Source organism: Oryzias melastigma, linkage group LG3 (genome assembly GCF_002922805.2).
Source record: "Oryzias melastigma strain HK-1 linkage group LG3, ASM292280v2, whole genome shotgun sequence".
Taxonomy (NCBI): domain Eukaryota; kingdom Metazoa; phylum Chordata; class Actinopteri; order Beloniformes; family Adrianichthyidae; genus Oryzias; species Oryzias melastigma.
The window spans coordinates 19388104-19400463 of NC_050514.1; the positions used below are offsets into that span (position 1 = coordinate 19388104).

The following is a 12360-nucleotide window of genomic DNA, read 5'->3' on the forward strand; positions in this document are numbered from 1 at the left end:
GTAAACAATGAGGGAGGACAAACTATAAGGCAGTGGGACGGTGAGCTGAACGCAGGGATTATCAGCCCCTCATGGTGGGATTATGGAGGAATGCTGAGGTCTGACAGGCCAGAATTTCATCTCGCTGAAGCTTAAAGTCACTTCTCTCCCCTCCACCTGTTCTGGAGGTATGCATGGATTGCCAGCCCATTTATGTTCACTGTCACATCACTCACCTGCCTCTGATTCTTTCTTTCTCACTGGCGCATGCATGCCTCACTGCTTACCCGTCCAAGCTCACACACTGAGGTCTCCGGTTGTTTGTACAGTTAGAGCATAGCCTAATTTCTGTGGCTTTTCCACATGGATGCTGCAGCAGAACAAATCCAGCATTTCTTTCTAGTTTGGCAGACGAACATAAAATATGTATTTTATTTTTTCAGATGTAAAGGTTGTAGCACACAGCTGGATTAAAATATTCCCAATATAGTTTATTAGGGGCTGCATCTGTGTTTTATGGCTTATGCCCCGGAGTTTCAAAAACAGTTGTTAATGCAACTTTTTACTCTCTCCAGCAGATCTGAGTTCGACCTGGACTATGACAGCTATCAGGAGGACTACTATGACAGGTACTGTCAGCAGATCATTTCATTACTGGAGCACCAAAGACTTTAGAAGATATCCTAAATGAAATGTCTTAAAGACCTACTTAAAATGAAAATCATGTTTTGGATGTTTTTTTTAACATGTTCTTGTAGCATTTTTCTCATAAAAGAAGACATGTATAAAATAGATTGAGATTAAAACTGCATTTCTTAGTACTATTATTGTTCAAGTCATGTAGAATTAGGAGCAAATGAAAACCCACAGTTTGAAAAAGCTGCACACAAATAGATCAATTAATGTCTTCCTTTCCTCATCTTACTGGCCACCTGGCTCAAACCTCTACAGCTGGATAGCTCTGATATTACTCAACTTTGTTTTTTTTGGTATGCTAATGTTAGCTTGGGTTGTGAGGTGCTAAAAGCTAGCAGGAAGGAATGTAAATAAAGTGCTGATGGGAAATTAGCAGCGCTAACTTCCGTGCCAACAGTCCTGGCCACAATTTAAGTGACAAATTTATAATAAACTTCTGCTGCTCAGCAGAAGCTGTCTTAAAAAAAAGATATAGGCTTTTTGATTTTGGCTAAAAACTATATAATCACAATTAAAAGACCACTGAGAACGATTTTACAAGAGAAAAAAGTGTAGTTTGAGTGGAAGAGTTGTACTTCCTTTTGTTTTTATTATGTTGCCCATTGCAACAAGGAGTCTGCACCTAAACACTTATAATATTTTTGCACAATCCATTTTTTAGCATCACAGAATTTGTTACTCATTTTTATTCTCGGTTGTTATATTCAGAAGAACACAAAATACAGTTTAAAGAAATGTTTTAAGGGTCGTTTGTCTCTGTGTGTCCCTGGGATGGACTGGCAAACCATTCTAGGGTATAATCGACCTTCGTCCAACAGTGCAATAGGCTCCAGCAGCCAGTGACCCTGGAAGAGATTAATCAAGTCTGGAAAATTGATGGTTTAAGGGTCAACAGATGTTCAGATCAGTTGAGCGTATAGAAATGTTTTGTTTTCTAAACTAAAACAAAGTATAAATAATTTTTGTTCAAAAGGCCTCTTTAAAATGTTTTTTTTTAATTTACCATAGCTTTCCAAGTTTAAATAAAACATATACAGTTTTCCAAATGTGTCAAGATGCTTCATAATTGAATCTTTCTTAAAGAGAGTACAGCTATGCTCATACTGGGCATGTGACACACTTGAATACGTTAAACGCACATTCTTGAACGCACGCTTAGCCCATGGTGTTCACAATGAACAAGGAAGGAGGGGCTTCTTCTTCTTCTTTTTCTACTGTTCACAAGTGCATGTCTGCTACACACAGTTGGAAGAGGCTTGGTACGAAATGCCAAAGTGGTGCAAATCTCACAAATCTTGTTCCAGGCTTTATCTCCCGCTGCTCTATTCCAAAATATGAAAGACTTTGTGTCATAGAATGACGGTTAGCATTTCTGTGAGTTAAAAAGGACACCATCCATACATCACTACCAAATCCAAGTTACTGATTGGTCAAAGTTTAATCGTGTTTAAGTGTCAACATGCATTGAATGGCCAAGTGTTTTGTATGCAGAACCCAAAAATGGTTGTAGAAACTTGTGTATCAACGCTTGAATACAAGAGTTTTGAATGCAAAAGTCAATATCCGCATTCACGCCTGTTTAGACAGACACATTGCTGAGGGAGATTTGCACATAGCTCAACATCTTTTCTATGTGCATAAGATGAGTCTTCAGTCAGCATTATTTATGACATTATCAGGCTTAAACAGCATTTTGATCAGCACTGCATTTTGCCGGTATCCAAAAACTTTCAGTCTTGACAGAAAAAGATGCACTGTGGCTCAACATGCAGCAACAACACCAACCATCAGACATGGAATCAAATATATCAGACAATTTATCCAAAAACAAATGCAACTGGAAAAAAAAAAACAATATTTGAGGTTCATTTATTGCTAAATTGAGATGACAGCCAAAAAATTGATACGACAAATTACAAAACTGTTTGTCAGCTTTATTTTTATGTTTTCTAGTAATGCAGAATTAATAGAAGTGGGAAACTTTTATTATGATTATAATTCACTACGCTGCAATAAAAGGGTTTTGGTGAGCAGTCGCGCTGGCCAGAGGGATTTTATTATGATAATTGGATGGTGAGAACTCAGAAAATTATCAAGGGGCCAAATGAAATCAGCTTTGATGTGATTAGCTTTCCTTTTAATGGCTTGGTTATGAAGTTAGGATAATTAAGTTTGAGTTATAGCAGTAATTTTACTTGCTTTTATTTTGGACAGAGGGAAGATTTGATTTGTTTTTGCCAGAATGAAAGACAGACACAAAATAAAGAGTGTGTAAAAATGTGCTGATACAGAGAGTGATTTGTTTGTGGCTGTTAAAATATTGAAATGACCCTCTTGGTTGCCAGATTTTGCCCTGCAGGATCGTCCCTTTACAGAAGTGAAGGTGTGATTGTCCAGACTCTTTGAGTAATTTTTCTTCCCCAAACTCTCCTCATTCACCTGCTGCGAAATCCAGATGATTATTTACATTGAGATTTCAGAAGTTTTTGCAACCTTGAGTATTGTTTTACTACTTAAAAACATTCCAATGCACAGAAGGAGTTCCAGTAAGAGCATATTTCATGATATCTTGCTGTCTAGAACTTTTAAGTGACCGGTAAATATGTGTGCCAACTTTATCACAATTACTAGTGCTGTGATAAAAAGATTGATGTCCTTCTACAATACATTTTGGAACATTATACCTTAGTGAGTAAGTATAATTTTAATAAGGGTGTCCAATATTTATGAGAGTCTGAGTAAGATTCTAATAACACTCGTGTTTTTCCCCAGTTTTCTAAAATAATTGTGTTCTACACCAATATTTTTGCATTAGCACAGATATTAGAGCCTGAAGAAAACATATCCCAGGTTGAAAATGTTATTGCAATATTTTGTGCTTCTGACGTCCTTTTCAGGCTGTTTACAAACAACTAGGGTGGGAAATAAATATTGCAAATAAATATGTAGTTTTAAAAGTATATGAAAAAACCTGCACAATTCTGTTATCAAGGGTCTAAAAATGTCACTTTAGTAAGTTCTAAACCAAAAAGATTTCTGTTTTTCCTAAGACTTTGATTTCAAAAAGGTTTTAGCCATTAGCAGCTGATAGCTGAAGACGCTGAAATTGATAGCTAAAACTGCTGATGTTGATAGCTAAAATTGCTGAAGCTAATAGCTGATAGCCAACTAAAATCTTAGTTAAATTTCAAATTAGCCTAAAAAAACAGAAAAAATCCTATATTAGCCCAAATAGCTAGCATGCAGCTGAAATTCTAAACTCTAAAATAGCCTAAAAAAAACCTTAATATATGCCAAAAAGCTAGAATAAGGCCATTATAACTTTCAATTTTACTACACTCTGACTCTATATAATATAAAGTCATGACTAATCGACTACTAAATTAGTCATCGACTATTTTAATAGTCGATTAGTTGTCTATTAGTGGCAGCCCTATCTAGGTATGATGCTGTCATAGTCATACCGTGACCTTATGTGGCACTCTAGTCACTGGTGAGGTGTGGGTACTGGGTTCTTACTACCCAATGCAAATAAGGTGATGTCGCATGTGCAGATAAGCATCACTGGGATTATCTAATTTTATCAATTCTAACAGTCAGGCTGCATGCATGGAACGCACTTAAAACGTCTACAACTTGTTCAAGATTCTGCGGCAAGGTTTTTAATAAGTGCCAATAAATGGGCACATATAACTCCATTACTGTCCTCTTTACATTGGCTCCCAAATTGATTTTAAAATGTTATTTCTAGATTTCAAAGCCTTGCACGGACAAACCTTTTACCTCCCTACTACAGGTTCCAAAAACCCGCTATAAAACCAGAGGAGATGTTGTTGCTCCTCGTCTTTGGAATGACCTCCTTTAGTCAGTATGACACATCGACTCCGTTGAGTGTTTTAAAAGTCAGGTCAAGACGTTTTAATTTAGTTATCCTATTTTAGTCTTTTATTGTGTTTACCTTGCTTTTATTTTTGTTTGTCTGCAATAAGTGTATGACTGGTTGTAATTGTATGTGTTTGTGAGGCACTTTGTGATTTTATCTGGGAAGGGTGCTATAGATTTACTACACTTATCACTTGTGCAATGCGCAGGGCGACGTGCTTGTGTCTCACCAACTTCCCTCTTATGTGTTGTATAAAGATGCATTCACACCCAACACAATTCGAGCAACAAATTTGCTCAATCTCCTATTTCGCTACTTGCCGAGTTCCCTGCTCAAATCGAGCTGCTGCCAGACCGCCGTGCCCGTCACGTAATTCGTGCCGAACTTTAGATTGCTTCAACTCGTGTATATACCATTGATTTAACGTTGAAACTGGCTGCCTCCACCGTACGAACCGCGTTCAATGTAAATGTGCCTTAAGTGTTTGCTGTGACCTATACAGTACAGATGTACCGTGTACGGTACAGATTTGCAGAATTTTTGCTCGCCACCAGTGAGCAGTTGTGACTAAAGCATAACAAAACACATTATATTTGTAGTTTTAAGCTTTCGATTGGTTCTGCAGTTTGCCTTTGCGTGCTAACGTCAGGTAGTGGAGGCATTGTCTGCATTATCAGTCCTCCGCTGATGTGCTCTGGGACCGCCTCCCCCTGAGCCAAAGTCATAACCGCACTGCTCAGCACTTGGGAACGACTGCAGACAGTTACATTTCTCACACAGTCAGGCACACAGCGACAGAATGCTCCACTCATTGTATCATTCTTTCACATATCAATGCCCAGATGTATTAACCATCAACTTTTCTTTGTTTTTTTTTTTCCTATACCTGGTTTTTCTTGCTCTGCAATTTTCTCTTTGTTCAGTTGGGAACACTCATCAATGATTTTCAATTTGTTTCTAGCTCAGTGGCTGAGTACTCCCCTTGCTGCTTGCTAACATTGGCAGCTGTGTTGGGAAAGAATTTGATTATTTATATATTTCTGTAGAAATTTGCCTCTGAATTAAAATCAGCGATAACTGTGTGTGTACACCTGTGTTTAGGTAAGTGTGCTCACCAATACGTGGGGAAGAGAGAAATGAGCGTTTTTGTCCACATCCTCTTTGTTCAAAGACAAAAGTAAGCGTGTCTTTCAGCACCGAGATAACAACTGGAGCTGACAAAGCTGCTTTCCGTGTGGGGTCCAATCCACTGAGACAAAAACTCCCACATATACACACAAACTCTTTTGTAATCCGCCCTCGTCTCCGGTCTCTCATTGTCTGAGCGTCCGCTCTCTGGTATGACACTTCAAAGCCAGTGTGACGTCTCATGGTTGTGTGTTCTCCTGCAAAATACTCTAAACTCCCATAAGTCTTTGGTCTCTGTGTCTCCGAGCAGGCACCACTCCAAGCCTCTAAGCCCACACTCTTATGGTGACCTAATACACCTCATCGACGTGTGATCCTCTGATCAATGACGTGCAAGAGTAGCACAGTCTGTGCATAAAATCCTGCGAAGTAGAGATCAGTGGAAAGACTCAACTAAAAGCCCCATTAAGAGAAAAACTTTCCAGGAAAGCAGACAGTGTGTAAATGAACAGCTCAATCCCCACATCTCCTCTGCTGCTGAACTCTGAGGCTGTGCGGCTGACAGCCTGTCTTCCTGATGTCGCCATGTAGTACACAACAGAGGAGCCTTCACTCCTCCAGCTTTGCATAAGCTTGTGCTCAGGCTGTCGCTGATACAGAGATACAGACTCAGAGGAGCTCGTGTTGGATTGGAGTTCACCAAAAAGTAGAAACATGTCAAAACTTTACCTAAATTGGCATTCTTCTATCTTGTTTTTGGCTGTTGCGACTACACAAAAACCATCTATACATAATTTATTGACTCAATTCTAAAGGCTTCATCTGGTCAGGGTGGGTGTTAAGGTCATCTTCGTCTACAGTCACAACATCCCCTCTATTTGTGCAGAAAAGGTCAGGCTCAAATGTCATTTCTGTAGCCACTATACAGCATAGAGGTTGACTACGATATGCCGTCTGTCTGCAGCGCTGCTTACATACTGGGGAGCTATTGATTGTTCCTGACAGAACCAATTACATTTAGTGACTGATATAGACATGGAGGTATCCACATAAAGGAGGCACTGGAGGAGACAGTCATGCTCAGTCACTGTCTCCCTTAAAAACACAAAACAAAAACCATGACTGTCAAAACACTCAAAAAGCATGAAGACAGTATTGTAGCATGCTACACTGACTTCTGAATTAAACTGTGTTTTTTTTAGGTGTTTTCAACATTTTCTTGTAGCATTTTTTTTAGGCTTGAGAACATATCTAAGTGTTTCTAAGTATTTCTTTATTCAAATCTTTGTAGATCAGAAGCAGACAAAAAAATAGTAGTTTGAAAAAGCTTGTAGGTGCTACAATCGACATACCGCCACTTTCTCCCTGCTCTGCTCCATTCTGTTTCATTCATGTGCAGACAAGTAGATTCATATACGTCTTTGTTTTCCTCGTGAAGGGCTGTAAGATAGTGGGTAAGCATATAAATAGATGGGTGATGGGAAATGGAGGTGGGCTTACTCTGCACCAACAGTAAGAACTCAAACACAACTCAGAGGCAAATTTCTAATAAATTACTGCAGAAATCTGCAGAAACTATGTCATAGAAATCAACACAGCCTTTTATTTTAGTAAAAAAAAAGAAAGAAAGAAAAACAGCATAATTGTAATTAAAAGACCTTTGGGATCACTTTTACAACAGATTTCATTTCTATTTAATTCAAAAGATAATCTGAGTGGGACTTTAAGTTCTCAAACTATGATAAACTAGGAAGAACTGTGAGTCTATTTAAAAGAAATACATTTCAAGTCTCAGACCTTCCACGGCTAAAATCCCTCTATTGGAGCTCTTATCAAGACCTTTGAGAATCTGGCTTCACTTTGAACACAGTAGGTCCCAATGTGACCTAAATACCCCAAAAGGTCTGTGACTTCCCAAACTCTATTTCTTGATAGGGATGAGTCCAATGAATCCACAGACACAAAAATTGACCAAAAAGCTTGAAAAATAAAATAAAATAAAATACCCACAATACCAACAAACTCCTCTGATTTATAATTTTATGACATTTGCATCCATAGGACACAGAAAAGATGAGAAAGATGAGCATTTTATTTTAAATGTCCTTTTTCCAGTAATAAACGTTTTATACATATATTCATGTATCTTGCTAAGATGAATGTGTATGAAAATGATGCAAAATTTTATCATAATCCTTGTGATTTTACAAGTATTTGAGTTGCAGATTTAAAAATGACCACAAGCGTGACAAAGCTAGTAATAATCAAAAATGCCTAAATTCTCATGTCATTTGCAGGTCACATGACTACCAGCGTGTTCCAGTCTCCCTCTCTCCCATACACCAGGGACCTAGTCTGGCCAAGAGATCCCGCTCCTCCTCCTACTCCTCTGGGAACAGACGCATCCGCCGGGACAGAAACAACTCCAGAAGCTCCAGATCTCATTCCTCCTGTTCAAACACAAATAAGTGTAAGTGAAACAGATAAGATGTGGCCAAGATTCTGCTTTAACTGCTGTAAATTGTTATGCAAAGGATAGCTGTGAATTTTGGATATATATATATTTTTTTTTGATAAGCCGATAATTTGAAAATTTATTATCAAAAACAGTGTATTTTCTCAATTTAATTAGACAGGCAGTGGTGGTCTACCATGTTTATGTGTTTTGATATAAATATTTCACAGAAGTAAATATACCATATTTTTCTAAAGCCAGTAGCTTTGATTTTCTTTGAGGTCAACTCTGAGTATGATTTTTCTCATATTTTGCAGTTTTGTATTTATTTATATTATATATTTATTCATATGCTTGTTATAGATTTTAGCTAATATTTCAATTGGATTAGGCTACGGCAGCCCCTGTGATCACAGATGGGATGAAAATGGGTTTACAAGATAAAGGAAAAAATGAAAAAATAAACAGTATTTTAATTGTAAAATTCAGGACAAGACACATATTAGATTGAATTCTTAAGTAGTAGAGATTCTGATGTTGCAAAATGTGATTGTTTGCTAGTAATCAACCATAAAAACAGTCTGTATCCCTATATTAACAGTAGTGCTGTTTTTCAATTATTATTATAATTTTTTTTTTGCGATTGATCATTTGTGACCAGTAATTAACAAATCTGTTTTAATCACAATTATTTCTAACCTTACAATTAGTGTGAAAAGTCTTATTTTGGGGTATTTTCATTTAAATTCATGACATTATGGCACAGTAAAAGATCAAATTACAACTTAAAAACTGACTTTATGAAGTCAACCTTTATGTTTACACCAACAAGAGGCTTTTTTTTCTATCGTGAGCAATTCAGAAACAAAACAAACAAACATTAGATCAAGAGTGCTCAAATTTAACACATAAAAAAGTAGGAAATTCATTCCTCAGCAATCCAAAAATATTGGCCACAAACTTCTTATTAATCCTATGATGACATACCCCATTCCACAATTTACCGTCCAATGCAGTCAGCCCTCCACTTACCCCGTTAATTCATGATAAAGAAGACTTTTGGGCTTTACATAATAGATAATAGTTGTGGGCTTGTTTGCATTAGTTCTATTAAAGGGCGCCTTTCCACATTTATGAAAAGATATCATGTGGAGGCCATGGCTTCGACAATACCACGATTTATGTTCTCCTGACCACCAAATTCTGCATCACCACCAAGATTTCCCCGACTTTCACATTGTCTCCACTGTTGTGCTAGGGTGTTCAAGTTCATACAAGCTTGAAATTAATTGCTTTCAATTACCCAAATGTCTGCCTTTGTTTTCCCTTCCTTGCAAGAGCTTTACGTCTCACTCAGGATAAGAGAAAAGAAATGTGAAAAGGCAAAGCAACGGCGGAAGCTTTTACTAAAAGGGCAAACTCTCAATGTTGTATCGCTCTAAAAGCTGTTTGGAAATAGGTTTTTGTGCTTCAAAAGAATGCTTTGTCATACTGGCAAATTTCCAGACTTTTACACAGATTCCCACCTGTGTATGTTTGCTTTTTTGCAAACTTGCATTCTATCTGCTCACTTTTGTACAGTTTGTGACTCAATATAAAAGACACAAAAAATGTCAGAATGTGAAGAGCAATGGAAAAGTATCAGCTAACAATGACAACACATGAGGCAAAAACAGAAGCAGTGAAAAACAGCTGCAACAACACAAGAAATTCGAGGTGGATGATGCTACATCTGCCAGTTGCTGATGTTGGACTTGATAGTGGATGCACACTGCAGAAACACACAATCTCACAAATTATTTGTGTCTAGTTTCTATATTTTATTACAAAGCAAATCGACTGGATGGCTCAGTTGTCTGGTGTATGACTGGCGGTAAGGAAACCAGGGTGCAGAAACAGCTTAATCCACTGGGGACCCTTGGGCAAGACACTTCCCTCTACCGCCTAACTACATAGCCACAAAGGGGCCCAAATCTGCATCTCAAAGTGCTGGTCCTCAGCCTGGATAAAATACAGGAAGGATATCAGGAAAGGCCTGTGGCGAACCAATGAAAGCTGATTCACTATGCTGACCCCTAACTAGAATAGTAAACAAACTTTATATAGCATAAAGCCAAATTCATAACATTTTATTAAGATATAATAACTTGTTTTACTGTAAGACAATGAATCCAGAGTCTTTCATTGTGTCGTTTGGAAACGTCTTATTTTAAAGATGACAGAGCCTTTGCAGCAGTGGCTCCATCTCTCTGGAACTCTTTCCTCTCAGCCTCAGATCTATAAGTGTTTTCTTTCAAAAAGCAACTAAAAACACATCTTTTCTTTTTCCGTAACTCTGTTTTTATATTCTGTCTTTTACTTTGGCTTGTACTCTGTTTTTTACTGTGCAGCACTTTGCGATTTTTACCTTGAAAGGTGCTATATAAATAAAGATTATTATTATTAATAATAATATTATTTTAACAATTTATTTAATGAAACAAGTTTTCATATACTTAAGAGAATATTTTCAAGTAGAAGGCATTTTATTGGTGATGGTGAGCTTTGTTTTTTAAAAAACAGATTTTCTTGATTTAAAGAAACCGAAAAGTTTTGTTTGACTCTGTACTCCACGTTCTGTCGTGTGTTCATCTCCTGCACAGGGTGTCTGTACAGAAAGTCTTTTAGAGAAAAGGCTGTTAACATTGTGGCTCTGCCTGAATACAGCAGGGGTTGAGAATTATATGCTGCATGTTCATAATAGTGTGCTTTTGTGCTTAGTTGACTAAAAGCTGTGTTAAATGTATTCTAAAAATAAGACCAATAAGAAAATTGAGCTTCAAATGTTGCTCTAGTGCACAAATTACCCATAATTACTACAATTGTGTGAGTCAGTCAGGAAAGGTGGTTGTGGATGTCAAACCAAAAACCTAATTTTCAACTTAACAGGTGAAAACAACAAGACCTGGTAAAGACTGAAATCTGAGCTCCTAAATGCTATAAGATAATTAACAAACACAAAGCAACTGAGCCGGTTGACAAATGAGCATTTGGGCATTTGAAAATGAGTTCTTGAATGTGCTTTTAGTCTTCACACTATAGCCAATACTAAAGTTAAAGTCCCATTATCTGTTACACATCTAGGTATGTGAAATTTGTTCTCTATGGAGCTATTTTGGGGCCATAAAGATTTGAAACCCAAATAAAACATTTTGAAAAAAATATTGCTGTTTGGCCAAAAAATGTCCAAAACTTTTTGCTATTCTAAATTAAACTTTAATATACTTTTAGGTTTCAAAATTCAAAATTTCAATTTAAAAACTTTTTTCAGTTGTTTCACTTTCAACTCTTTTTTTTTTCTTCTCGTTTTTGAGTTTGAAAATTTCGGTTTCAAAACTTTTGGCCCCGTTGGCCATTTGGTGACGTAACCACCCAATCCATTGACTGCCTGGGTTTGGACTCACGACCTTCCAGCCTCAGGGAAGACACTCTACCACAAGACCACTGAGCAGCTCTATTTCATAGCAGCTTTATTTCAACATAAAAGACTTGGTGTCATATAATTCCTACTGGGCACAAACTGCTAATATTAATTCCTTCTTCATAATCAATTATCAAACAGTTGGCCCTTCTATGAATAAAAAGAATGCTACCTATACGTAATTAACAAATCCAAGTCCCTGATTGGTCAAAGTTCAGATGGTTTAAATTTCAAGATGCGTTCAATGGCTGCACGGTTTGTACATAGAGCCCAAAAAAGGTCGCAGTAACTTGCGTAGCCACGAGTGAACATAAAACTTTTGATTTTGGAAGCCTAAAATGCCTCATATCATATGCACTTTTACATTGAGTTTTTATTGAAGTGGTTGCTTGAACATACGTTGCTGAGGCCGATGTGAACATAAAATGTAAATCAAAGATACAGAAAATTAATAAACTTGCTTTAGACAAAACATTACGTAGAAAACTGCAGGGTCAAAAGCACCAATCTTGACAAGATAAGTCACTGCAAAGTTGAGATACCATACCCTTATGTTCTGAGACTTCATGAGCAACAAAGGAAACTGGTAGATACAACATCAAGATAGCTGGAGTCTGTAGATGGAAAGCATGTAACCATGTTTAAGTGTAAATTTCTATTTGATAATTCAAACAGCCATAGGACACGAACAGAGCTGAAAGCAAATGGACTCCTTGAACTTACTGTAGCTTGTGATCAGTGAAGCAGTTCCCGGTGTGT

General features: G+C 37.3%; 1 protein-coding gene across 2 annotated transcripts in view; it reads left to right on the plus strand.

Moving 5' to 3' along the window:
* The window catches only part of si:dkey-234i14.2 (RNA-binding Raly-like protein), a 44611-nt gene that overhangs the window by 26226 nt on the left and 6025 nt on the right, over positions 1 to 12360 (plus strand). Inside the window, exons 3-4 of one of the 2 annotated variants that reach the window (XM_024295446.2) lie at positions 555 to 608; positions 7984 to 8156. In XM_024295446.2, coding sequence (XP_024151214.1) covers positions 555 to 608; positions 7984 to 8156 — 227 coding nt within the window. The remainder of the gene's footprint in view (positions 1 to 554; positions 609 to 7983; positions 8157 to 12360) is intronic. The other variant, XM_024295447.2, reaches the window with a different exon arrangement.